This window comes from Sturnus vulgaris, chromosome 16, assembly GCF_052056855.1.
Source record: "Sturnus vulgaris isolate bStuVul1 chromosome 16, bStuVul1.hap1, whole genome shotgun sequence".
NCBI classification, from domain to species: domain Eukaryota; kingdom Metazoa; phylum Chordata; class Aves; order Passeriformes; family Sturnidae; genus Sturnus; species Sturnus vulgaris.
This window is the reverse complement of record NC_142258.1, coordinates 541,991-566,151: the sequence shown is the minus strand read 5'-3', so window position 1 is coordinate 566,151 and position 24,161 is coordinate 541,991. Positions and strand designations below refer to the sequence as shown.

The 24,161-nt window shown below is 51.0% G+C and overlaps 3 protein-coding genes across 11 annotated transcripts; 2 read left to right on the top strand and 1 right to left on the bottom strand.

Annotated features, from left to right (window-relative positions):
* Window positions 1-208: 208 nt before the first annotated feature.
* UBFD1 (ubiquitin family domain containing 1) lies at window positions 209-7,305 on the bottom strand. The gene is made up of 7 exons (XM_014886404.2): window positions 7,045-7,305; window positions 6,539-6,805; window positions 6,252-6,460; window positions 5,191-5,256; window positions 4,892-4,997; window positions 1,803-1,885; window positions 209-579 (listed from the first exon to the last, which is right to left on the bottom strand). Exons 1-7 carry the CDS (start codon window positions 7,070-7,072, stop codon window positions 469-471), a joined length of 870 nt encoding a protein of 289 aa, XP_014741890.1. The 5' UTR covers window positions 7,073-7,305; the 3' UTR covers window positions 209-468.
* Window positions 7,306-7,449: 144 nt separating this feature from the next.
* Window positions 7,450-12,304, top strand: EARS2 (glutamyl-tRNA synthetase 2, mitochondrial). Its single transcript, XM_014886403.2, has 9 exons — window positions 7,450-7,597; window positions 8,046-8,201; window positions 8,351-8,540; window positions 8,800-9,272; window positions 9,980-10,088; window positions 10,645-10,798; window positions 10,902-11,032; window positions 11,275-11,410; window positions 11,626-12,304. Exons 1-9 carry the CDS (start codon window positions 7,450-7,452, stop codon window positions 11,707-11,709), a joined length of 1,581 nt encoding a protein of 526 aa, XP_014741889.2. The 3' UTR covers window positions 11,710-12,304.
* Window positions 12,305-12,548: 244 nt separating this feature from the next.
* Window positions 12,549-24,038, top strand: GGA2 (golgi associated, gamma adaptin ear containing, ARF binding protein 2). Of its 9 annotated transcripts, none has more exons than XM_088174157.1 (17): window positions 12,551-12,634; window positions 13,208-13,292; window positions 14,105-14,180; window positions 14,701-14,799; window positions 15,696-15,819; window positions 16,274-16,377; window positions 16,809-16,889; window positions 17,639-17,776; window positions 17,906-17,987; window positions 18,851-19,021; window positions 19,498-19,665; window positions 19,881-19,936; window positions 20,235-20,386; window positions 21,184-21,353; window positions 22,246-22,415; window positions 22,825-22,935; window positions 23,589-24,037. In XM_088174157.1, exons 1-17 carry the CDS (start codon window positions 12,601-12,603, stop codon window positions 23,679-23,681), a joined length of 1,914 nt encoding a protein of 637 aa, XP_088030283.1. In that variant the 5' UTR covers window positions 12,551-12,600; the 3' UTR covers window positions 23,682-24,037. The 9 variants fall into 9 exon arrangements, with proteins under 9 accessions (XP_088030287.1, XP_088030283.1, XP_088030284.1 ...); XM_088174158.1 differs by having other exon boundaries at window positions 12,552-12,634; window positions 18,851-18,979; window positions 19,495-19,665; window positions 23,589-24,036; XM_088174159.1 differs by having other exon boundaries at window positions 12,554-12,634; window positions 18,851-18,979; window positions 23,589-24,035.
* The last annotated feature ends 123 nt before the right edge of the window (window positions 24,039-24,161 follow it).

Here is a 24,161-nt window from a genome sequence, read left to right as displayed (position 1 = left end):
AGTTTATTCTTAAAAATCTGCTCCTCAAAGTCCCAGACACGACCAAGTAACTAAATCAAGCCTAATGCTGATAACTGAGAGATTATGAAAATATTTGGTTTTGTTCAAACCATGTAAAAAAATCCTCAATAATACATTGTAATATTTTCTTTTTAAAACTAAACTGGAAGATCAACTCTCAGCAGATTTAAGTGTATTACACACGATATTTTGTGAATCAAGATTTATTGATTTCCATTGTATTTGCTTTAAATATGGTTGAAGCTGACTGCAGAAAAGGGATGGTGAAATCTTTAAGTTAAAAGTAAACTAATGGTGAAAGAACATCACCTCTGGCTTCCATCCATGCCTCGTTTAGCATGTTTTAATAATAAGTTCCAGGACTGTCACATCCAGGGATGTTGGAGGCCTCTCCCAGCAGTGTCCTTAGATTTGTGTCATTTTCCTGTGCCAGAGGTGAGCGTGCTTTCAAAAATACTGCCACTTCCCCAGCACCGTGTCTTTGATTGCATCCACATACTGAGTTGGGACCCAATAGACCCAGTAGTAAGATGCTTCTGTTGGGCCCAGCTGAAACGCCTGCAATTAAAAATGACAACATTTACACATGGGAACAAAGAGCTGGTCCCAGTGGACAGGCACAGCTCATCCACTGCCAAACCAGACCAGCCTGTCCCACCTGCTGCTGCCTGCAGCACTGGGGCACACCACAGCTCCAAGGTGGGCAATTAAAGGAGCATTGCAGAGAACAGGAGCTGCAGAGCTCTGAGAAAACCAGGAGCTCCTCCCTTTTACAACGTCACAACAGTAACCACAACTCCTGGCCTGTTTCAAGAACATGAGGAAATGATTCTGGTAGACAACCTGAAGGATAACTCAGAGTCTCTAAAGAAAGGACAGAGCTGAGAAGCCAAACAGGAACTAAACACAATGACCATGTTTTTATAGTAACGGGATTTTATATTTAGACATAATGTCCAACTCTCAACTTCTCTCTTATGCCCAGGAGAGGGGCACCAGGACGTGCCAGAGCCTCTGCCCTTGCTGTGGGGAAGTTTGCTGCAACCTGTGCTGGAGAGGACCTCTTCCTTCTCACATGGGTGATAAAAATCAAGTATTTGGACAGAGACTAGAGCAGCACCCTCCTGCAGGCCACGACTTTAAGGAGAAACATTTCCCTTTCCTCCCTCTAAAGAAGGAAACAGACTTCTTATAGAAAAGAAACTTCAACATCAAAAGTTAGTTACTGTATTTTGAAAAGCAGAATCTTAAAAAAACTCCGTGGATTAACATAAATAGCCAAAATTTCAGTACATTAGCACAGTTCTCCTCTGAAATATAAGTTTGCTAGATCCCATGTGAGTTGTTCATAAAATTACAGGTGTGAAAAGACATTACAGCATCAAACCCTTTTTTCTTAACCTCCATCAAAGCCTGTTGTTCATATAAATACCACAGAATCTAGAAATTAAACCAGATATCAAAAAATACCACTACCATTAAGAAATCATGAGTTGTGAGTATGTTTACTGGTTTAACACTGTCTCAGGCAGGGACAGTGTCAGTACTCACAAAATAATGCTCAAGCACTTCATGTTTGTGTGAAACCAGTCCAAATTTCCACACAGCTGCAGATATTCAATATGATGGACCCAAAATATTGGGAATGTGAGAGGAGCCCATGTCCCCATCTCCAAAGGCTGGAAGCACCATCCACCTGCAGCTGCCCTGACCTGCAGCCTCAGCAGTGAGTGCTGCATGAAGGAATGAGATGGATATGATTAAATAGAGCCATTACTCACCATCATGTGATAATCCTCATGGCCTTCAATAGGTTCACTCACCACATTTTTAATGGACCCCATGGGTAACTTTTCTGTTCTCTCTACATTAAAATTGATCAGAGTATTATTTCTGACATGCGGGGAAGCAGCATTTCATATTCATTTCATACACCACTTCCATTAATGCCAAAACCTCCTCAGGTCTCCCCTCCAGGTGAGTTTTTGGGTACCTGCTGCCCAGGCTGTGGTGGCTGCAGCACCACACCCCACACACACCCCCACAGCTGGACCCCAGAAGTGTGAAGGAATCCAAAACTGCATCACACAGTTCTCCTGCATCACATGAAGTATTTCAGTGGCCACGATTTGGGCCTAGACTGAGTGAGGAGAAATCCCAGGCTTTATTAATGTTTTCCCATTAACAGCTCCCCTCAGAGCAGCAGGGATGCCCATCCTATGGAATGTAGTCCAGGTATGAGAATATTCAGGACTGACTACCAAGGATTACACTGAACTCTCAACAGCGAGCCTGAAAGCTGCCAGAGATACACTGACCTAACTCTGAGAGCTTAGGCCAGGCTTTACCCTGAGGCAGTGTGCAGAGAAACACAGGGAAGGGAATAGAAAAGAGAAAACTGGGAAACAAACAAGTAAGAGAAACTGAAGGCCCCAAAAGACCACAATTACACGGCAGAGGGACATCAGCTGGCCAGAGGCAATGACAAGAGTGACAAAGTACAGGGTCCAGGGGTTCCTGTCAGCTCTGCCCTCACTCCTTTCTCGACAATTAATTCAAAGGTCCTGCCTTTCAGTTCAAGCATCCAGCATCAGCTGAAAATTATCTTCTTGGATACAAGACAGAGAATACCCAAAATACTATTCAAAGGAGAAACTGAACTCTGAGTTCCTGAGGTAGATCTGTTTAATTTAAATTAATTTAAATCCATCTATTTAATTGGTGATCCCAAACACCTCAAACCTACCTACAGAAAACAACAACAGGGAGATAAACTCAGTGATACAAGGAAAAATATTCTCTGCCTTGTAACTGAGCTCACTGTGAACTCTGTTCAGACCTGTGACTTCATTCATGAGGTGAAACCCCACTTTGCCCTTGTTTAGCATCCCCTAAATAAATTTCTGCTCTGAGTATGCCACCAACAAATCCCATTATCCACCCCTCTATGGAACTGACCCAGAGCAACTGGGGAGCAGCTGCCTGTACCAAATTCAGCTACAAACACCTGCACAAAGGTGAGGTGTGAGGCCCAGGGAGGCTGCAGAGTGAAAACGTGGGGGTAAAGCTCCAAGTCTCCAGGGCCAGCAAGTGACAAGCTGTGTGAACACCCCAATGTGTTTACTCCAGCCCTGAGCTGCTGGCCTCTGCCATGGGTTTCTCAGAGCACGAGGGAGTTTTTCCCAGGAACAGCCAGCAATTACAACCATTCCCTACAGGCAGCAAGCTGCTGCTAACTTGGGGAAGTAGGGAAACAGGTTACAGGAAACACAAGAAGAATCAAATTCACAATAAACAACACTATGTAGAATACCCCAGAAACTATACTTGAAAACTCATCCAGGGGGTGATGGAAGAGATTAATCACCTAAATACTAAGCATGGATTTAGAACCTGGGATCAGTGACAGAAAAATCTGCCTGCCCAACCTATAGAGTTAAAAACTCTCTCAGTGCCTTGCTCCATCACTTTGCCCAGGAGAGAAATCACTGCAGCTAGCACCAAGAGAGGTTTTAAAGCCAGAAAAATCTTCACAGTCAAGTCTGTCCTACAAAGAAAGGGTCAAAAACTTTTGACATTTCTCCTCACTTTGGAACTACTGCAGCAGCTGGAGGCAGCATCACCACCCAATCAGGCTGCTTTACTGGGACAGGGAGCAAGCACCTTCATCCCTCTTGTTCATCACTTTACACTGGCCACCCCAGTTACACTGAGGGAGTACAGCTTCCCTGGCAGGTGGGGGTCCCAGGGTCCTGCTTAGCCCCAGCCCCAGCAGTTAAGCATCATGCAGCCACTCACTCCCCCTGCCCTGCTGGGATGGGGAAGAGAACCAGGGAAAAAAGTAAAAAACTCATGGTTTGAGCTAAGAACAGTTTAATGACTGAAACAAAGTAAAATACACTACTACTACTAATGCTCATAAAAATAGTGATAAACAAAGAAATAAAAAAGGGAACTCCAGAGAAACCAGTGATGCTCAATGAAGCTGCTCCCCACTGCTGAGCAATGTCCAGCCTGTCTCCCTTCAGTGACCAGTCCCTCCCAGCCAACTGCTCTCAGTTTATACTGCACAGGATGCTCTGTGGTGGGAAATATTCCTTTGGCCAGCTCTGGTCAGCTGTCCTGGCCAGGTCCCTCCCATTTCCTTGCATGCCTCACAGGCAGAGTCCGAGACACCAGACAGTCCTTGACTGAGGGAAGCACTGCACAGCAACAACCAAAACATCCACTGCTATCAGCACTGCTGCCATCCTGAACCCAAAACAGCTCCTGGGAAGAAAACTAAACTCTATCCCAGCCAAAACCAGGACACAGACATCCTCAGCAAGGCACGTTATCCCCATGCCATTCCCAGCTCCTCCTGGCACCACTCATGACTGCAAACCCACCCCTCTGCACAGCACCACAGTCATGCATTACTGAGACAAGACACCCACATGATTTCAGCTGGAAGGACAGAGAGTGCCAGAGATGCCAACACTCCCAGTTTCTATTCCAGTTCTGAATTTTCCTTCCAAGTCTTGGCTAAGCCATTGGGCCCCTGTGTACTGCTGCATCAAATCCATGCTGCCTATGGAGTGCTCTGAGATATGCCAGAAATGCCCAGTACTATCATTTACAGCACCTTGGACCATCAGTCTGCTGACACCACTGAACTCCAGCTCTCCAGGACCCCATGTGGAGTATCAAGTACTACTCAATGACCTGGGAGAATGGCAGGTGAGAAAAGGAAACAAAGTGTTTTGAAGTGCTGCAATACCAGCATCACTCCCTAAACACGATTTAGTCAGAGCAGAAGCTTTTCTAGGTCACACAGCTCAGTCACAGCCCATTCGCCAATTGTTCATCCCCGAGGCTGAGAGGTGCTCACCTTTTGTACCAATCCAAAGCTGGTCTTGCTCGAGTTTGAAGGTGAGTCTGACTTTGCCCCCTGACTTGTTGTACATGCCGGACAGTGGCACCGTGGGCAGCCGCTCCTGCAACGAGACACAGCCAGTCAGGGCTGGGGCACTGCAGCTGCATGCTCTCAGCTTCTGAACCCTAACAACCATCCATCCTTGCAGCTCTCTGCTAGGACAGCAAAGAACGACTGAACCAGTGGGGAAAGGTCTCAGACCACAGAGAAGTCTCTTTTCTGATTCTGAGTGTCTCGAGACCTTACTCACGCACCTGCACACCTTTGACAGAAGGCATCACATCGTCAGGTTTTCCTTTATCCAACACTTTTCTGTGTTGCTACAACATAAAAACAGAAATTAAATTCACAGGAACATGATGAAGCCTTGCAGTGTACCTCCAGCTGCCCCCTGAGCACATCCCAATGGCACTGAGAGACAGCTGAGGGCTGTCCACAGGCATTTATCACACGGGCATCAGTTATTTCACACTTAATTGTGCACTTTCTAAGATACTCCCAAGAAATTATCAAAATGAATGGAATTCCAACGTAATGCTAAGGATAACAGCCTTCTCAAATATACACACACATAGATACATGTCTTTAAAAACCAAAGTACTACATCCAGTGAATGGCAGAAACCCTCCATGTCTGGCAGTGCAACCCAGCACCAAACCAGAATGGAGCAGAGCAGTGGAAACTTTCAAATCCACACTCACAGCTTGTACCTGGCTGAGCACCTTTAAGAAATGATGGGACTTACACTGAGTGTGAACTGTGATAAATAACAGAAAACCATCAGCGTGCTTCATGGAGGCACTACTTAATTTTAACCAAGTTTATTTTGAGGAAAGTACAGGGCTGGCAACACCTTGAGGTGACAATCGTTCACCAGCTCCCCACACTGCAGGACCATCAAATCAGAGTGCACTGTGCTCAAAAAATGTGAGAGGAGAATTCAACACCCACATCCCTTGGTGCTCGTTTTAAGCAGTTTTTGGAGATCAAATTATTTTGTGCCAATAAAAATTAGTTAGGTTTTAGACAGAGTTAATCTGGGTTGTGTTTGCACTAACATCCATCAAACGTTTCCATTTCTTAATCAAAATGCTTGGCTGTGCCTGGCACCACAAGCAGTGTCTTGCAAAGCCCCAGTCCCTGCTGGACTAAGCAGTTCTCTGCTACTCCCCTGCCCAGAGTCATTCCAACACTGAGCTGTCAGAAATGAGCCCCCAACCTATTCTGAGAAGGAACAAAACCCAGAAGTGCCTGCAGGAGAACCACGTAAATCCTACTGCTCCCCCACGCCATCAATTATTAATACATTATTTACCTTTTGTCTGCAAAGTGGCTCCTTTTTGTTTTCTTCAGCTTTGACCTCTTGTTGAGCAGCTTCTTTGGGTGTATTTACTGCTAACACATCGTTGATGGTAGAGCCCACAACCATTATTTTCGCTCCATTTGTAACTTTGATTTCCCGCAATGTTTTCTCCTCTGGCAGAAGTCCCTTGAACATAACTTTCTGCATGGCGGGCGGGAGGCCTAGGGACAAGCACAGCGATTAGGAGGCGGCAGGGCGGCCAGGGCGGCGCGGGGGAGGCGGCGGCGGCCCCGACAGACCTGTGAGCGAGTGGATCTTCTGCTTCAGCTCGGCTCCCGTGCTGTCCAGGCAGAACTTCACGTCGTACTTGTTCTTGTTCCAGATCACCTTCAGCTCCACCAGCTCCCGCCCGCTGTCCTCGTCGCCGCCGTTGCTGACAGACGCCTGCGGGGGCTCCCGGCGCTCCTCACCCTCCGGAGACCTCCCCGCCGCCGGCGAGTCGCCCACTCCGCCACAGCCCAGCGGCAGCTCCTGCGCCTCCGCCTCCATGCCCGGCTCCTCGGCACCTGTGGGGAGCGGACAGGAAGATCCCGGCCCGTGGGACGCCGCCCCGGCCCGGCCCCGCTCCAGCCCCCGAGCGCCGCCCGCAGCGCGCCTCCCGGCCCGGCCCGCCGCCCCCTGCACCGGCACCGCGGGCTGTGAGCACCGGCGGCTCCCGGCACCGGCGACTCCCGGCCCCGCGGGCTCCCGGCCCCACCGGCTCCCGGCACCTCCCGGTACCGCGGGCTCCCGGCCGCGCTCGTACCATCGGTGGCGGCAGCGGCGGCAGCCATGATGATTGTGTACAATCCGCCGCGGGGCACGCCGGGAAACGCCGCCGCCGCCGCTGCTGGGCCGCGCCGGCTCCCGTAGTCGCCCCCGCCCGCCTCTCAGCGTGGGGGCGATGGGACCCCCAGATCGCGCCCCCGCAGCACCAGCCGCGCCGCGCCGGGAGGCGGGAGGGGCGCCGAACCCTCCGCTCAACGTCCCGGGAACCGGAATCTTCCCGCGCTGTCGGGCCCGTGGCAGCGGCCGCGGTCCCCTCGTGTGACAGAACGAAGTGGGCGGTGGTGCCTTTAAGGGACGCCCCGCCCCCGGCGGTGACGCGCGCGGGGATTGGCTGCCGCGGCCGGGCGGAAGCGGCGCCGCAGCCACGTGGGCGCGTGGCGGGATGGCGCGAGTTCTGCGCGCGCTGCGCTGCGCGGCGGGACCGGGACTGGGATCCGGCCCCGGCCCCGGCCCCGGCCCCGGCCCCGGCCCCGGCCCCGGCCCCGGCCCTGAGCGGGGACCGCGGGTCCGGTTCGGGCCCAGCCCCACAGGTAACCGACCCCTCGGCAGCCCCACCCCTGGGGCTCTGCTGCGGCGGGGGCGGAGTTTTGGGTTGGAAAACATCAGTTCGGACTCTCGGGGGGCGTATGTGGTGAGGGAGGTTGCTGCTTCCCCTGTGTGCTCCCGCCGAAGCTCCCGGACTCGCCCTTCCAGCGTGTCCCGGTGCCCTCCTGGTTGTGCGGGGTCACTGTCGGTGTACCGTGGCAGTGCTGTTTCTGGCATGTGCCAGCTTATAAGGGATTTTCAGGTTATTTCAGAGGGACTCTGTTCCTGGGCGTCGTCGTCATTTTCACAGCCAGTGCCCCCGGAGCTGTGTTCCTGCGGTGCCTTGGCGATGCTGCTATCGCAGGCAGCATCCACCGCCCTTCCAGCTCATATTTAGAACTCTCCCCTGGGTCTTCCTTGTGACCACCTCCTCTGATTTCTCCACGATTACAGGTTTTCTGCATTTAGGTGGCCTTAGGACTGCTTTGTACAATTATATCTTTGCCAAAAAACACCGAGGGACTTTTATTTTAAGAGTGGAGGATACAGATCAGAATCGGGTGGTGCCCGGAGCTGCAGAAGGAATAGAAGATATGTTGAACTGGGCAGGTATTTAGAAACATTTTTAATTTTTCACCTACTGAAACCTCACCTTTCTATTAGAGGCTAACAGTGCTCAGCTGGGGGGCGGGTTTGACTCTGCCTTTGGGCTGTTTTGGCAGCCCGGCTGTTCACCTGGTGCCGTGCCTGTGTTGCAGGTATCCCCCCGGACGAGAGCCCCGGGCGTGGCGGCCCCGCCGGGCCCTACGTGCAGTCGCTGAGGCTGGAGCTGTACGGGCAGGCCAGCGCAGCACTGCTGGCCAGCGGGGCTGCCTACCGCTGCTTCTGCAGCCCCCAGCGCCTGGAGCTGCTGCGCAGGGACGCTCTGCGCCGCCAGCAGACCCCGCGGTACGTCCTGTCCCTGTGGCCCTCGGGGCTGGTACATCCCTGTCCCTGTGGCCCTCAGGGCTGTACCCTTTCTCAAAGCCCCGGAGCAATGGGATTGTGCCTCGCTGCCCCTAGGGAGGGAAGGCACGTGTTGCCCTCCAGGGATGAGGTGTTGGTAGTGCGTAGTGGGCAGGTTACAGCTAAAATTCGGGTGTCTGCTTAGAGTTTTGGGCGTGTAAAAATGGCTGACGGTGTCGGCCTTTGTTGTCGTTTCCCAAAGATACGACAACCGCTGTCGGCACCTGGCGCCCGCGGAGGTGGCCCAGAAGCTGTCCCAGGGCCTGGACTGTGTCATCCGCTTCCGCCTGGAGAAGGGCGTGGAGCCCTTCCAGGACCTGGTCTATGGCTGGAACAAGCACGAGGTGGCTGATGTGGAAGGTGACCCCGTGATTCTCAAGGGGGATGGCTTCCCCACGTACCACCTGGCAAACGTTGTGGATGACCACTACATGGGCATCACCCACGTCCTGCGTGGCACCGAGTGGCTGACTTCGACCTCCAAGCACCTGCTTCTCTACAAGGCCTTTGGCTGGGAGCCCCCTCAGTTTGGGCACCTCCCGCTGCTGCTGAACAAGGACGGTGGCAAGCTGTCCAAGAGGCAGGGGGACATTTTCCTGGAGCGCTTTGCTCGGGATGGCTTCCTGCCAGAGGCACTGCTGGACATTGTCACCAACTGTGGCTCGGGGTTCACAGGTAACACCACTGCCAGCTCACTTCATGCTGGCTTTGTAGAGTGGGCTGGGCTTATTTTGATAGCTGAGAACTTTGTCAGTGTTTGAAGGGGTCAGGGAATGGGTGTCACCAGACCTTCTGCAGAGCTCCTGTGGAAGGAGCTGGACTGGTGGAAATCTGTGCAGCCTTTAAAATTGAGTGAGGTTCTTAATGGGTTCTCCTTGGCAAAACCCTCACTTCAAGGCTGAGAAACTCTGTGAAGTCTTGGGAGAACTTGCATTCTGTGGTTAATAATTGCAGTGTTGTCTGACACCTGTGCTCCCTTTCCTTTAACCTGACAGACCACGAGGAGTTGAGTCAATGTCTCCTTTTGTGCTTCTTGCTGTGGGGGTCACAAATTAATTTGTGTTCTGAGAACTCTGCCTGGGAATGAAATCTTCCGTGGGCAGTGCAGCCTCCTGGCTGAGTGTGACCTCTCTTTGACTGACTGAGGGGAGGTGTTCTGCTGAGGGAGGGGACAGGAGCCAAGCAGAATTCCCCAAAGCAGCATCCCGTGTGTGCCTGCTGCCAGTTCCCTCCTGCCTGCTGGGGGATGTCCCTGCTGCTGCTGGCACTGCACAGGTGGCTGTCCTGTGTCACCTTTGCTCAGTGTGCTGCTGGCCCAGCCCCGTGCAGTGAGGAGAGCTCGTTGTTCAGAGCCCTGTGATTCCCTGTGGCTTGTGTTCCAGAGAACCAGATGGGGAGGACTTTGGAGGAGCTGATCTCCCAGTTTGAAGTGGGCAGAATTACAACCCATTCTGCTCTCCTGGACCTGGAAGCACTCCCAGAATTCAACAGGTAAAAAATTAGGAGTAGCTTTAAAATGTAGTAAGCACCAAGTTCAGTGAGAATTTATTTCTAGTGCTTGGCTTGGCTCCCATTCTGTGCTTGGACATTGGGGTTGGCAACACTGAAAGACTAGACAGAGGGTGGGTGTAGCTGAGAGGATCTAAAGTCTTAATTTTATAACCTAAGAAAATAACATCTAAAAAGAGTTAACATTTCCAGAGGGTTCTTCTGCAAGTGCTGCTAGGACATTGTACTGCTAAGAGTGGCCTCATCATCAGTTCCCTGTGGGGCACCAGAGCTAAATGCTTCTTTGTAGAATGTCTGACTGTGGTTTAGTGTTGCTTTCCTAACAGTTCCACAGTTCTAGCTCAGTTGGTCAGAGCACAATGCTAAGAATGCCAAGGTCTTGGGTTCAGTCCCCAGATGGACTATTCCCTTAAGAGTTGGACTTGGTGATCCTTGTGGGTCTCTTCCAACTCAGAATGTTCTGTGGTTTCTGTGAAGGGTGTTTGGGGTGATCTGATGTAACCCCGAGCAATCCAAAAGCGGGGCTTTGCTCTTACAGGGTTCACCTCAGCCGTCACATTGAGAACCAGGGGCTGCGCCAGAAGCTCGTTAGGGAGCTGCAGGGGCTGGTGGAGCTCGTCCATGGGGACCAGCAGGTGGATCCAGATGTTCTGGAAAATGAATATGTGGAGCGAGTTCTCCTGCTGAGAAAAGTACGAGTTGTGGCAGAGCACTGTGCCAGCATCCTCCAGGCTGAGGAATTCCTTCTTCCACAGCACAGCTCTCTGCCCTGCCAGCTTTGCTTTCTTTCCCCAGGGTCACATAAGCTTCCTGAAGGATCTGGTGTCCAGTGATTACTCTTACCTGTGGGTCAGGCCCTCAGTGTCCCGGCAGCAGCTACAGACAATTTCTGCAGAAGTAGATGAAATAGGAAAACTGGTCATAGGGTAAGCGTGCTGCTGTCTGCCAGTAAAGGCTCCTCATCTCTGAAAATTCTTAAACAATCAGAATTACTGCTTTTTCTGTGGTGTTCCAGGTCTGTGGCATAACTTTGTAGTTTAAATTTTCTCTTTCGAATGAGCTCTGCTTCTGGTGAGCAGAGGGAGCACGCTGGCACAGGGCAGGGGTAAGGGATAGGAATCCTGTGGTTTTCATGTCCCAGAGTGTAAGGACACCTTGTTTCCTAAAGGCTCATGACAAGGCAGGCAGCTGCCTTCACTGTGGAGGAGTTGAACAAAGCCCTGAGAAGTCTGCAGGGGCAAACCAGAGACACCAAGTATAGCAGCATGATGCAGCTCCTCCGCTTGGCGCTCAGCGGGCGGCAGGTAAAAAACAATTCTGACATCACCTGCAGTGTGCTCTGGTGCTAATCCTGCAGGTCGCTCTGACCAGGGATGGCATTTGCCTTCAGGAGGAGAACCCCAAGGCTTTGTTTGAGCTGCTGCTGACCCCCCTCAGTCACTGTGTTGGTTCAGTCACCACAAGGCAGACATGTGCTGAGGAGGTTCCCACGTGTTCAATGGCTCCTTCTTGTTTGCAGCAAGGCCCGAGTGTTGCTGAGATGATGGTGACTCTGGGAGCTGAGGAGGTGTGTGGCAGGATCCACAGAGCACTGTCCAGCTGACACAGGACGGCGGTGACACTCACCTGGATGGCGCAGGTGGCACCTGCGTGACCATCTCTGCTCAGAGCTGGGCTTTAGGCCAGGCAGGTGCCTGTGCTGGTCCCGCGTCTGCACAAACCTGCACTGAGCACAAACCACTTTGTTTGGGAGAGGAACCAAGTCCAGATTCAACTCCATCCTGCTGTCGCCTCGTGCAAGGAGCCTGGTTTGCAGAGTGGGAGAAGAGGACATGAATCAGCATTTAAATTCAGATCATGTGGACAGAAAGTAACTGAACTGATAGCAACAGATCAGATTCTTTTTGGAGAGGGGCTCGTGGTCAGGGTACCTACAGCTACAAAACACAGTTCCCCAATAAATGCAGTGGGAGGTATTTATATATATGAATATAAACAGATGTATATTATATCTGCTGCCCTCTTAGCTGCCCTGGTGTCCTACCAGGCTGAGGGAGCTGCTCAGAGGGCAGTTTCCTCCCTGTGCACTGTGTCATGCACGTGATTCTGCTAAAAATATCCCTGATCAGGAGATTAGGATGTTTTTTCCTCTTTTGTCTGATGCCCGTTTAATTATTAAATTAATGTGGTGACTTGGATTCCATTCTCACTAATACTCTGCACGCTGCTGAGGGGAGGAGCTCAGAGGGGTGTTGGTGTTGGTGGGAGTTGTGCTGAGCCCACACCCACCATGAACACTTCGATGCCACGGCCGCTCAGGTGGGCTGAGCACAGACAAACCAAACCATGGGCACTCAGGTGGGCTTAGCATGGACAGAGCACGGGCTCTGACGTGGTTGCCCACGGACAGAGCACAGACTCTGACGTGGTTGCCCACGGGCTCTGACGTGGTTGCCCACGGAGCCGTTTCCTGCAGGGCGGAGCAGACGAGCCCATGGCTGGCAGCGGGCAGCTCGAGCGCTGGCTCAGTGAGTGGGGCTGGGGCTGGGGGCTGGCTTGGCTCTGCTGCCTCTTCCAAACTGGGTGGGCACTGGAGCAGCTTCATCTCCTGGGGAAGGGGGTGCATTGCCCCCACAGAACCCTTGCAGAGTGATGTGGGTGCTCTCTTGCTGCATCTGTCCTTTTCCCCATCTGTCCTTCCATCCTCACCTCCCAAAGCTGCCTGAGAGACAGACTGGAGAGTGGATAAAACCAAAAAAAAAACCAACTTTTTTTCCTTAATTTAGCTGTGTAAGAGTGTAAACTGCCTGTGTTCCAGCACAAGTTTTGCAGCAGTCCCAGGAGAGCTGCCTGTCAATGGTTTTTAAGTTCCTCCTGCTAAAAGCAGCATCTGCTGTTGTCAGGCCGTGCTTGACTTTGTGTGCTTGGGACTGTTTTTAGGCAGATTTTAGTAGCAGCTGTTTCCTGGATATCCCTTTCTGCTACAAAAAGCTCTGGAGCAGTGGCACAGTGAGGTCTGAGCTGCTTCCTGCCCTGAGCACTCACTGACACACTGAGGCCAGGCTTTCCTTCTTCCTCTCTGGTTTTTCTCCCTCTGTAAGATGAGGCCACTGACCCGAGTGTCTGCGAGGAAAACTGGGAATGCATCCAGCGGTTCTGCGAGCAGGTGAACGCTGACACGGAGGGGTAAGGCAGGCACGGAGGGGTGAGGCACACAGACACAGCTCACACAGCTCTTTGTGTTCCCCAGGCTGTCTCTGGCTCTGCAGGAATGGGGAGCTGGGGAGGCTCACTGGGCTCTGCTGCTGCAGGGAGCAGAAATGAGTTGGGAATAGGATCTGGGAATAGGTGTGTGGCAGTGTGACAGCGGGTCACGTCTGGCAATGGGTTCTGGCATCAATTGCTGGAACCCAGCGGGCAGCAGGTCCTGCTGGCCGTGCCCTCTGGAGTCTGCCCAAGGATTCCTGCTGTGGGGTCTTGCAGGGAAGCCCCCAGGGAGCTCAGCCTCAGCTTTTCCTTCCAGAGGGGTGGAGGATCTCTGCTAGAATTCCTCACCTTCCAGCTGGCAGTCTGGGCTCTGTGGGAAGTAGCAGGGACTAATTAAGCAACTGACCTGTCAAACCTTAATGATGATTTCTGTGTTTAGAGTTCAGGGCTCATAGTCTGGCACCCAGCTCGTGCCCAGGAGCCGGCACAGGCTGCCCTGGCTGTCACCTGCAGCTGCAGAGAGCCAGCTCCTGGTGCCTGCCCCGGGACATCCCCAGCCTGTCCCTGCTGCTCCCTCCCAAAGCACAGCCCCTGGCACGGCTGGAGGGCAGCTCTGGGGTCACCAGTTCACCCCCTGTGTGTGTGTTTGTGTCCCTGGCCAGCAGTGTGCCAAGGAAGGGGGGCTGGCTGTCCTGCTGTGAGTCCAGAGCTGCTCTGCTGTGCAGACCCAACCAGCAGCGTTTGTTTTTCCTGGGAAAAACAAATGTGTGACTTGCTTTGCTCTTCCCCAGCCCGTTGTCTGCGCTGAGGCTGCTGGCACACAAAATCCAGTCCCCTCAGGAGGGGGAAGCTCTCCACGCCCTCACAGTGAGTACTTCCATCCCCACACACACACAGCCCCTTGGAAATGGCAGGGAGAGCAGCAGTGCACACAGGACAGCTCTGCTCGCTCTTCCTTTTCTCCCAGATGTCGATGTCTTTCTCTTTCTTGTGGATGCCCCTCCCTTTTAACTTTCCCTTGCACAAGGAATACAGAAACCAGGGCACAGGGGAGGGGGTAACTGCTTCTGTTCCTCCCCAAGTTGCTCTGCTGAGGTGTTTCAGTGGTCTGCAGCTCTGGCTGTGTGAGCTGTGTCCCACCACAGAGGAAACAGCTCAAAACTTGTTAGTGATGGGTAGAACAGAGCAGGTGGTCTGAGATATGCTGCTTAGGAAGGCTGGATGAAGGAATAAAACATGTTCTTGCTGCATGACTTTCTCAGTGTGTTGTGTTGGTGAATGCAGTGTCAGAAGGCTCTTAGATTTAGTAATATAATGACAAAAGTTTTTGAAAGCTCCCCAAGCCTTGTGTGTTCAGTTCCTGTTGGTAACATTTTGTTTTCTGCAGGTGCTGGAGACCTGTGTGAACAACTGTGGTGGCAGATTTCACAGTGAAATGGCAAAATTCAGGTTTCTGAATGAGCTGATTAAAGTGCTTTCCCCAAAGGTTGGTGATGGTGGTTACAGGGTGTTTTGGGATAAGAAATGCAGCTCTGCTTTATCAGAGGCAGTGGGATCTTCTGGCCATGCTCCTGTTCATTGGGATGGGCCTGAAACACCCTCTTGGCATTGCACCCATCAATTTCCCCTTCTGCTGGGTCCTGCACACATTTACCACTGGTGCACGTTTCATTTTCCATTGCATCAGCCCGAGGGCAGAGCTGCAAAAAGCTGATTTCAAAGAAATGCTCAGCTGAAGAACAAAACTCCTTGTCTCAGTCTCAGGCTTGGTTACAGCATTTCAGTGCAACCACAGACTTTAAGGCATATATCACTGAGGAAAATTCTGTTTACTGCTCTGAGAGGACAGGTATCATTTTATGGGTTTGAAATGCCTGGTCTTCGGGAGGTTTGTGTTTTTATGATAAAAGGAGTGCTCTTGGGCAATAATGAGAGAAATTGGAGAAAACACCCAGATGCTGATAAAAGACAGTATAGTTGGTTTCTGGTTTTGTTCAGTTTTCCTGTGTCTGGGGCTGGCTGAGGCCAGTGGTGTGACTGCATTGCAGCACTTGAGGGGAGTGTTTAAAGTCAAGCACAGTGCTGTTTTCACTAAAATATTTTACTTTGGGTTTTAGATTCAATAACTTATCTGAGAAATTGGAAGTGGTTTAATTTTGATTGTTATAGAACATATGTGTGATTCTCATAGTGTCCATAGCATTTCTTGTGTTTCCTAACCCCAATCAGATACACAGCAGACAGCACTGTGAATAAACTCACAGGAGTCCATTTTTCCTTGGTGTCTGCACATAAACTCCTTGGGCTGGATCCCTGTGCCAGATCTGGAACCAATTTTTTGGGTTTGAGCTTTTTTGTCTTTCTTTACTGTCTTGCTTTCAGTACTATGGAATTTGGTCTTCAGAAAAAGTCAAGTCGAGGGTCACAGAAGTGATGTTCAGTTGGACAGTCTGGTTTCCTCAGGAAGTCAAAATCCAGGATGCTTATCAGATGCTGAAGAAACAAGGTTCAGTTCTGTTATTTCAGTTTCCTTTTTAGCCTCCCAAGCTCATGGTTTTCCCCACAGATATCTGCCTCCCTCAGCTTGTGACTCAGCTTTTTCATAGCATGTTGTGTGTAAGGAAAAGGGACAAAGGTCCCAGGCTGGTTGGGTTCTGAAGGATGGAACTGTTTAAAGGGATTTTCCAAAGAACCTTCCTGAGCCACAGCTCAGACTCTGTCCACACTGTGTGCAGGGAAAAAGTACAGCACGGGCTCAGAAGTGATCTTTGCCCTGGAACACTCTCCCAGAGTTATGAGAGATGAGTTCAGAGGGATCCTGGGGTGGATTTTTCATCCATTATATTTTGTAGTCCTCAGTGGTATTTTAATCCGGAAATCTCTGCAAACCTCATGCACTGTTGGGCATCGAGGTTTCAGCAGCTTGGGCATCACTGAACAACTGCTGTTACCTGTTGCAGGGATTGTAAAAGAAGATCCCAAACTGCCAGAAGACAAAATTTTACCTCCCCCTTCTCCAAGACCTCAGAATTCTATTTTTGACACAGATGAGGAGAAGTCCAAGGTAAACCTTAGTGTTCATGCCCCACCCTCTGTTTTGTGCTGATGAGAAAAGAGGCTCAGTAATATTTTGGGAGCTTCTGCTGTTTCAGACCATCTCAGAATAATGCTGATCCTTCCTGCAGTGCCACAGCTAGAGAACTCTCTGAGGCTTTGTCAGATAAATTTCCTTAGGAAAAAGTGAGACTTTTTTACATAAAAACATCAGTTTCTATGAAACCTCCCCAAGGGAGGGCTTCTCCAGGTCTTACAGAAGTTCTGCAGAGCCAGAGTTCCTAATCCTGAGCAGCCAGTGCATGCAGGCAGCAATGTAACTGGATTAGATGATGGGACAGGAGCTGACAGATCCCCAGGATTGCAGGACCATTCTGCAGGAGGTGTCTGTGGTGTGTGCAGTGCCCAGGGCTCACTGCTGTCCCATCTCTGCCCTGACAGCTCCTGGCCAGGCTCCTGAGGAGCAGCCACCCCGAGGACCTGCAGGCTGCCAACCGCCTGATCCAGAGCGTGCTTAAAGAGGTGGGGACTCCCTTTAATGCTGGGATTGAAGAGCTGGGAGCTCCCAGGAGAAGCCTCTGCAGCCAGGCAGGGTGGGAGGGAGCTTGGCCATTTGGTTTTGGACGGGGGACCCTCTGGAGAAGGGGCCATGTTCAGGCTTTCCAAATTACTCTGAGATTACAGCATGGGGTAATTTTGTTTAGTTTCCCTAAAATGTGCCATTACCAGGAAGAGGGAACATGTGAATGTGCACACAGCAGGACACTTCCATGTCAGTGGGACCTTGGCAGTAGTACTGCACTAGTGGTTGGAAATTTCCAAAAATAAACTCAGTTCCCTGGTGGAAAAAAGTCACTTCTGTACAAATCTGCCCCTTTCCTGCAGGCAGTGTGTGTGCACACCTGGCCTGTCTGTTTGCATGTTCCATCTGAAGGAAATGGAGCATCCCACTTCTCTGCTAACAGAGGAGATTTGGTTTAACAAAGCCCTGTGGTTGTTTTGAGTGTGTCCTTCTGTGTGGCAGAAGCCACCAACTCCCAGCTCAATTTTGAAGTCACACTCGTGCCTGTGGTGAGATGTATTCCATATTCCACATTCCACAGCACATGGCCAGGGTGCCTGATGGGGCAGCTGGGGACACGTTCTCACCTGTGCTGCTTTGTGCCTTCTCTACCTGCAATAAAATATTAATAGTGTGACCCAGAGTGCTCCAGCCAAGTGCACTGGCTGGGTCTGTGCATCATCTCCCTTTGTTTCACTTTTCATCACAGGAACAAGAAAAGTCAGCTCAGGTGTCCCGAAGAGTGAACACCATCAGAGAGGTCTCTGAGAGTGTCAGACAAATGGAGGAGCTACTGGAGAGCTCCAGGAGACAGGAATTATCCCCAGCTGAGCAGGAGACCCTACAGGTAAATGCTCTTTTTCCTGCAGAAATGCTCTTGTCCCTCCCTCTTGCAGAGGGAGCAGCCCTTGCAGTGACTGCAGAGGCAGAGGTGTGATGTGCCTGGCTCCTGAGCAGTGGAACCTTTCCTCCCCAGGCTCTGTCCCAGCGCTGTGAGAAGCTCAGGCCGCTGCTGTTCCGCCTGGCCAGGGAGGCAGTGGCTGATGAGGAGGCTCTAGGTAAGAGCCAGCCCTGTCCTGGTGCTTCTCTGCAGCTCTGCCAGGGCTGTGCCCTTCCCTGCCAGGGGAGAGCTCGGGTGCTTGGCACCCTGTGGGCAAACTCCCCACTGTCACCATGAAACCATACCCAGGGTATTTGGTCTCCTCCTGCTCATCTCTGAGGAAGCTGTTAATTTTCACTTGGAGCCCAAAGTTAAACAGTGAATCTGTTTCTTCAGCTGAGGTGGTTTTCTGAGCTTTTTTGAGTTCTGATGTTCAGAGAACTGAAGGCTTTTGAGGCCTTTTCTCTCCAGTAATTGAAGTTCTCCTTGTGTATAAACACAGAAAGAGGAATACATTTTGAATTTTTAAGTGTAATACCAAGGAAGGTGTCCTGGTTTCAGCTAGGGTAGAGTTAATTTAATGAAAGCAGAATCTTTGAATTCCATGATTGGCGTTTCATTCTTGTCCATATGCCTTGCAAATCTGACTGAAGCAATGGACAGACATCCTAAACAGCAACCCCAAAAGCTCCACTGCACCTCACACCTTCCTTTCACACCCATAGGTGCCATGGCTCTGCAGCTGGGGAGTGCTGGATTATAGACTGAAGTGCACAGGGAAAACTTGTGGAGAAAAAGAAAGTGCAGAAGAGATGGGATAAGATTTCAAAGTGATCTTGATAAATGAGAGAGGGGTCTGGAATCAGCAGCTGTGTGTGCAGAATGGAATGAGAGGCCAGTGAGGAGCTGAGGGCAGCCTGCCCTGCTGCCTTCTCTCCTGAGCTGCACTGTCCCTTCCTCAGAGCATTTTGGGGGGTGCCTGGAACCGACCTGACCTTTCCTTAGGAACATGAGTGTTTTGTGTGTGCTCTGCTTTCCCAGCCGAGATCCTGCAGGCCAGTGACCAGCTGTGCCAGGCACTGGGGCAGTGCAGGCAGGCTGTGCCTGTGCCTGTGACCAGCCAGGAGAGAGGGGATGGAGCAGCTTCAGCTGCCAGCTCTGCCCATGCAGGTGAGCAGCACCCACAGTGCCAGGACAGCTCTGCCCATGCAGGTGAGCAGCACCCACAGTGCCAGGTGTGAGCAGGGCTTGGGAGGGCAGTGCTGCTCAGAGAACAAATGTGGAGAGAGCACTGGAACACAGGGAAAATGTTGTGTGACCAGCACTGCCGCTTGCATATAGTTGACAGACAATATTCCCAAGGGGGTTCCCCTTTCAGGCACACCTGTAGCTGAAAGGAATGAGGGATTTGTCTTTACAAACGAGCTGTGGGTTTGCTGGTAGATAAAACCAGCACTGAGAGATAAAAGAAACAATGGAATGGATTCCACTGATTGATGAATGGAAAAAGGTATTTGCCTTTACAAACAAACTGCAGGTTTGCTGATAAATGGAACTGGATATTAAAAAAATGAAAGAAGCAATGGGGAAAACCCATGAATTCTATAAGAATTAAAAATTAAACGGGAGGGTTGTACATTAGATGATGTTCCACTCCTTTGCTGACTCTGTCTCTGTTCCCCAAGCAGCCCCACAGCGCATCAAGAGCTACACCCTGATGGATTTCTCTGAGCTGGAGCCCCTGACCCAGAGCCCCCAGACCCCCCCGGAGCCCCTGGCAGACACAGCCTCACCCTCCCAACGCCACGGCAGCACAGCCTCCACCTGCCTGCTCGAGGAGGAGTTTCAGTCCTTAGGTCTGTAGGTGCAGTTCAGCCTCACCCTTGTTACTGGGTTTGGGGTGGTTAATAAAGAGAGGAGAACTCTGACTTCACTGTCAGTCCCCAGAGCCTTCCAGATATGGATTTTCAGGGATGCAGTGTCTTTAGTGGTGTTAGACAGCAAAGGAAGAACCTGTGGAAACCCCTTGTTTTCTGTCAATTATTCTGTGGTATTTTGGTGTCTTTCTTAGGGCTCAGCAACTCCCCTGTCATACAGAAACCAGCTCCTGATTTTGGCCTAGCAGAGGTGAGTGGTGCTCAGACACTTTGCAGTCCATAATGTATAAAGGACAAAAATCAGAGATGTTTCCTTGTCTGCCTTTCCCTGGCAGCCTTTTTGGTGTACCACTCTGTTCTGAAGACAACTGGAATCCTTGTGTTCTCAGTTAATCTCTCAGGTGCAGTTTGTAACCAAATTACTCTTTTTAGAGTAATTTGTATTAAAGTATTTCCACTTTAGGTAGTGGTATTTGATAAACAGAGTTCTTTCCAGCACAACAGGTTTATTTTTGCTGGTATTATATAGCATGAACCTTATTTTCTAGCCTGCTGTACACAATGGATTTAGGGAAGGTGCAAGTGCTGTTCAAAGCCTGGGACCACAGGAGAGCTGGGAGCTCAGCTGTGCAGGGAACAGTGAATTCCAGAGTCTGCATGAACAGCTCTCTCCACTGTCCAGGACTAAGACATTCTCTTTGTAAGTAAACTCTACATAATAGAGTCAGATTTGGGGGCTAAGGAATTATTTTGCAGGAGGGTGGTTTAGGAAAACCTTTCAGCTCCCCCTGGTGAGTGATGGCAAGTGATCCATGCACTCATTGGCTCTTCCTGCAGTTGTGCACCTGTTAATTGCAGTTTGGGTAATTGCACACCAGGACCTTCCAAGGATCAGAAATTTGGGGAGACCAATCCCATTGGTTGATAACAAGGTGGTGTTGAGCTAAAAGAACAAAAACCTTACAGTCAGGCCTTTTTATAATAACCACTCAAAAAGTACTTTCCTCAGCTTTCTCCAGGCTGTGGCAAGAGAGTTTCCAGGCATTCAGTAGAAGCTTGGAACAGTTCACAAATCAAATTCATCTCCCCAGATTTTCAGAGCAGGAGACTATTACAGTATGCTTATACAGTCTGCTGTAATACAAGAAATTTTACTGAAGATTTGCAGCTTCCTGTGATGGCTTTGAGCTGGAATTTATTTTAATCTGCCTGACTAGGGCTCCAGAGAAGCTGCACACAGGGACAGCAGACTTCCAAAGCCCTAAACCTAACTTTTACCATAGTTACAGAACCAAAATCTGCCTTAATGAATTTTGAAACAGCAAGATCTTCCACAGATGATAGAGTTTTTGAATTCCTCAAGGACTCAGAATGTAATTCTGTAGTTTCTTTATATCTAAAGGGGATGAGGGATTGGGAATACAGACATAGCAGAAGAACTGTATTCCCTGCAGTATCTCCACTTAATACAACCTTTCTGCATGCTTTTCTTTCCAGGGATTTATCACCAATGAAATCACCCTTTCCAGATCTTCCAAATAACTCTGTGGCAGATCCTGCCCTCCTCAGTCCAGGCTATGAGCTGAAGCCTACTGCCTCTTTGCATCCAGCTCCCTGTGATGCTTCTCTAGAAAACCTTTTTGTGCCTTTAAATTCAATCACACCAAGTAAGTGCAGTTCTGTGCCCCAGCTCTGCTTACCAGAGCTCTTCTGTGAGTTTTGCAGGACAGGAAGCCAAAGCAGCTTCATGCAGTGTGGGCTGGCTGGAGACAAGCAATGACTGTTCTGTGATGGGCTGAATGTACCTGAGAATCTGAGTAGGTGCTGGGGATCATAGCATGACAATGTCCTTGTCCTCCCTACTCATTACTCAGGAGTTTCCTGCCCTGGCTGATTTTTGTAATCTGTTTCTAAACTCTATCCTTCACACCTTCAGTAAGGCTTCAAACAGTTTTTCTACTTAAAGTCCTAAAAGAAACTTTTGAGTGGGAGTTGCCCCACTTCCTAGAGCAGAGCTCTTCATTCCATCTCTGCTTTTGGGTTTCACACTGTATGGCCCAGCTCTGCAGCTCGTCCCCAGAGCATTTCCTGGGTTTGTGTCACCCCGGGGTCTCAGCCCGGGGCCACAGAGCCTTGGCTCTCCCTGCTGCTGGAAGGGGACAGGTGCACAGACATCCTGATCTGCCTTCAGTCTCAAGTGAAGGTCACAACAGATTTGGGAAGGCTTGATGGTGAGTCAGGTGTGAATTTGCCAGGTGTGGATGGTAAGGAGACAAATCTTGTGTGCTCTAAGAAAGGCACTTTGCTTTTCTTACCACATCTCTGTTGGATGCACACCTGAGCTGCTAGATCCCAAATGCAGACATTCAGATTCCTGTCTCTGCCTTAGAAGCAGATGTAAATCAGGACCGTGTGCCACTTGGTCTGTGAGTTTACCAAAGGAAGTAAAAGTTTGTCTGCATTTTCCTTTTTGCTATTCCTTATCCCACCTTTCCTGTTTGCCCTCGGATGGGAGAGCAATCCAGGCTTTGATTCTGATTCTCGGTTTGTCTCTGGCAGGCACTGTCTGTCCACTCACTGTGTATGACAGGAATGGTTTCAAGGCCATGCTGCACTTCTCCAGAGACCCGGCTCCTGGCAGGCCAGACGTGCTGGTGATGGTTCTGTCCATGCTGAGCACCTCAGCGCACCCCATTAAGGACATAGTGTTCCAGGCTGCAGTCCCAAAGGTCAGAACCCTGGGGCAAAGTAGCAGAGATGCTCAGAAATGTCCTGAGGAGAAGGTTCACCGTTTCTTACTGAGTATTTGTCTTGCTCATGGGAAGTTGTGTGGCTGCCTGTCTCTGCACAGAGAGCCTGTTGTACAGTGGTGCCTGTTTCAGTGTGTATCCCTGGCCTTGCTATGGCCAGAGAGGGTCCAGAGCTGCTGCTTCAGCCTCCTGGGTCGGGCTCTTGCTCTCTGTGCACGTGTAGCACAGAATTGGCTGTTTAGGAATATCTGCCTTCAGCTGCAGGCTGTGCTTTTCACTGAATGACAGAGTCTGGCTGATGCTTCTTTAACCAGCTCCATGGCTCAGTGGTGCTCACAGCCCTTTCCCAGCATGGACTAAAAAGTGTTTCTTTTGTTTTCTTTTTCAGACCATGCAAATAAAGTTACAACCAGCCTCCGGTTCTGAGCTGCCAGCCTTCAACCCTCTCCTCCCACCTGCAGTGGTGTCCCAGGTGCTGCTGCTGGCCAACCCACACAAGGTGCTGCTGTTTCCCTCTGGCTGTTTGCCTGAAAGATGGGGACAATCTTAATCATGGGGAGATGCACTGGAGGGACAGGGCAGTGTGCACTGTGCTGGGAAGATGTTTTTTCTGCTTGAAGAGCTTTCCAGAGGCACAGTTGCTGCAGGGGCCTGCACAGTTCTGGACTGTGTGCACACAGAGACAGCTCCAGGCACTCCCTGTGCAGGGGTTGGCAGCTGAGGGAACACAAGGGCACAAGTGATGGGTGGCAGATCTGTTGCACTGGTGGACAATTACGGGACCCAGGATTGGTGTAAGGGACTCTGTGTCTCTCTGTAGGCCTGGATTGCCAACGTGCCCATGGGTGGTGTGAACAGGGCTTCCAGTTGCTCGTCTGTCTTAGGAAGACCCAAGGTTTTCTTTTGTGCAGAGCTTCTGCAAGTTTCCCCTTTCAGAGGTGACTGCAGCGAGGCCTGAGGGGTGAAGGACTCCGGGGTTTATAGTGATGGTGTGCCCTGACTCACTGCAGTGAAGCTGTGAGGGGTGAAGGAGTCTGGGGTTTATAGTGATGGTGTGCCCTGACTCACTGCAGTGAAGCTGTGAGGGGCGAAGGACTCCAGGGGTTTATTTTTATATTCATGGTGTGCCCTGTCTGTGCCTCTCTCTCGCAGGATCCCATCCGCCTGAGGTACAGCCTGCTGTTCACGCAGGGCTTGCAGCCCTGCAGCGCCGAGGGAGAGGTGTCTGGATTTCCAGAGCTCTGAAATCCACCTGGCCCGGACACGGCAGTGGTGCCTTAGCCGCAGGTGCGGAGGGCCAGGGCCAGCAGTGCTGGCCAGCGCTCTGTAAGGAGCCTTTTGTGAGGATCCGTGCCGGCAGGAGGAGCGGGCAGCGGCTGCTTCTGCTGCAGCCTGAGGCTGGAGCCGAGCCTGCGTTACCGGAGCTGCTGGAGAGCACCGCAGCCTCCGTGCTAAACATGGACACGGCTCCTGCTGCTTCACGGGCCACTTCCCCTTCACTTTTTGAATAAAAACCCAGAACAAAACAAAAAAACCCAACCAAAAATAACCCCCAAAAGCGAATCTACACGAGCATTCCCCGTGCCAGTTTTTTGCAGGGACACAGGGGCACTCCCGGCCTCGTTTTCCCGGAGCCGAGGGTACCGGGAGCGGTGAGCAGGAGCAGAGCTGTGCCCGGGGCCGGAGGCACCAGGGTAGACCGGGCTGGGCACAGAGACCCCGGAA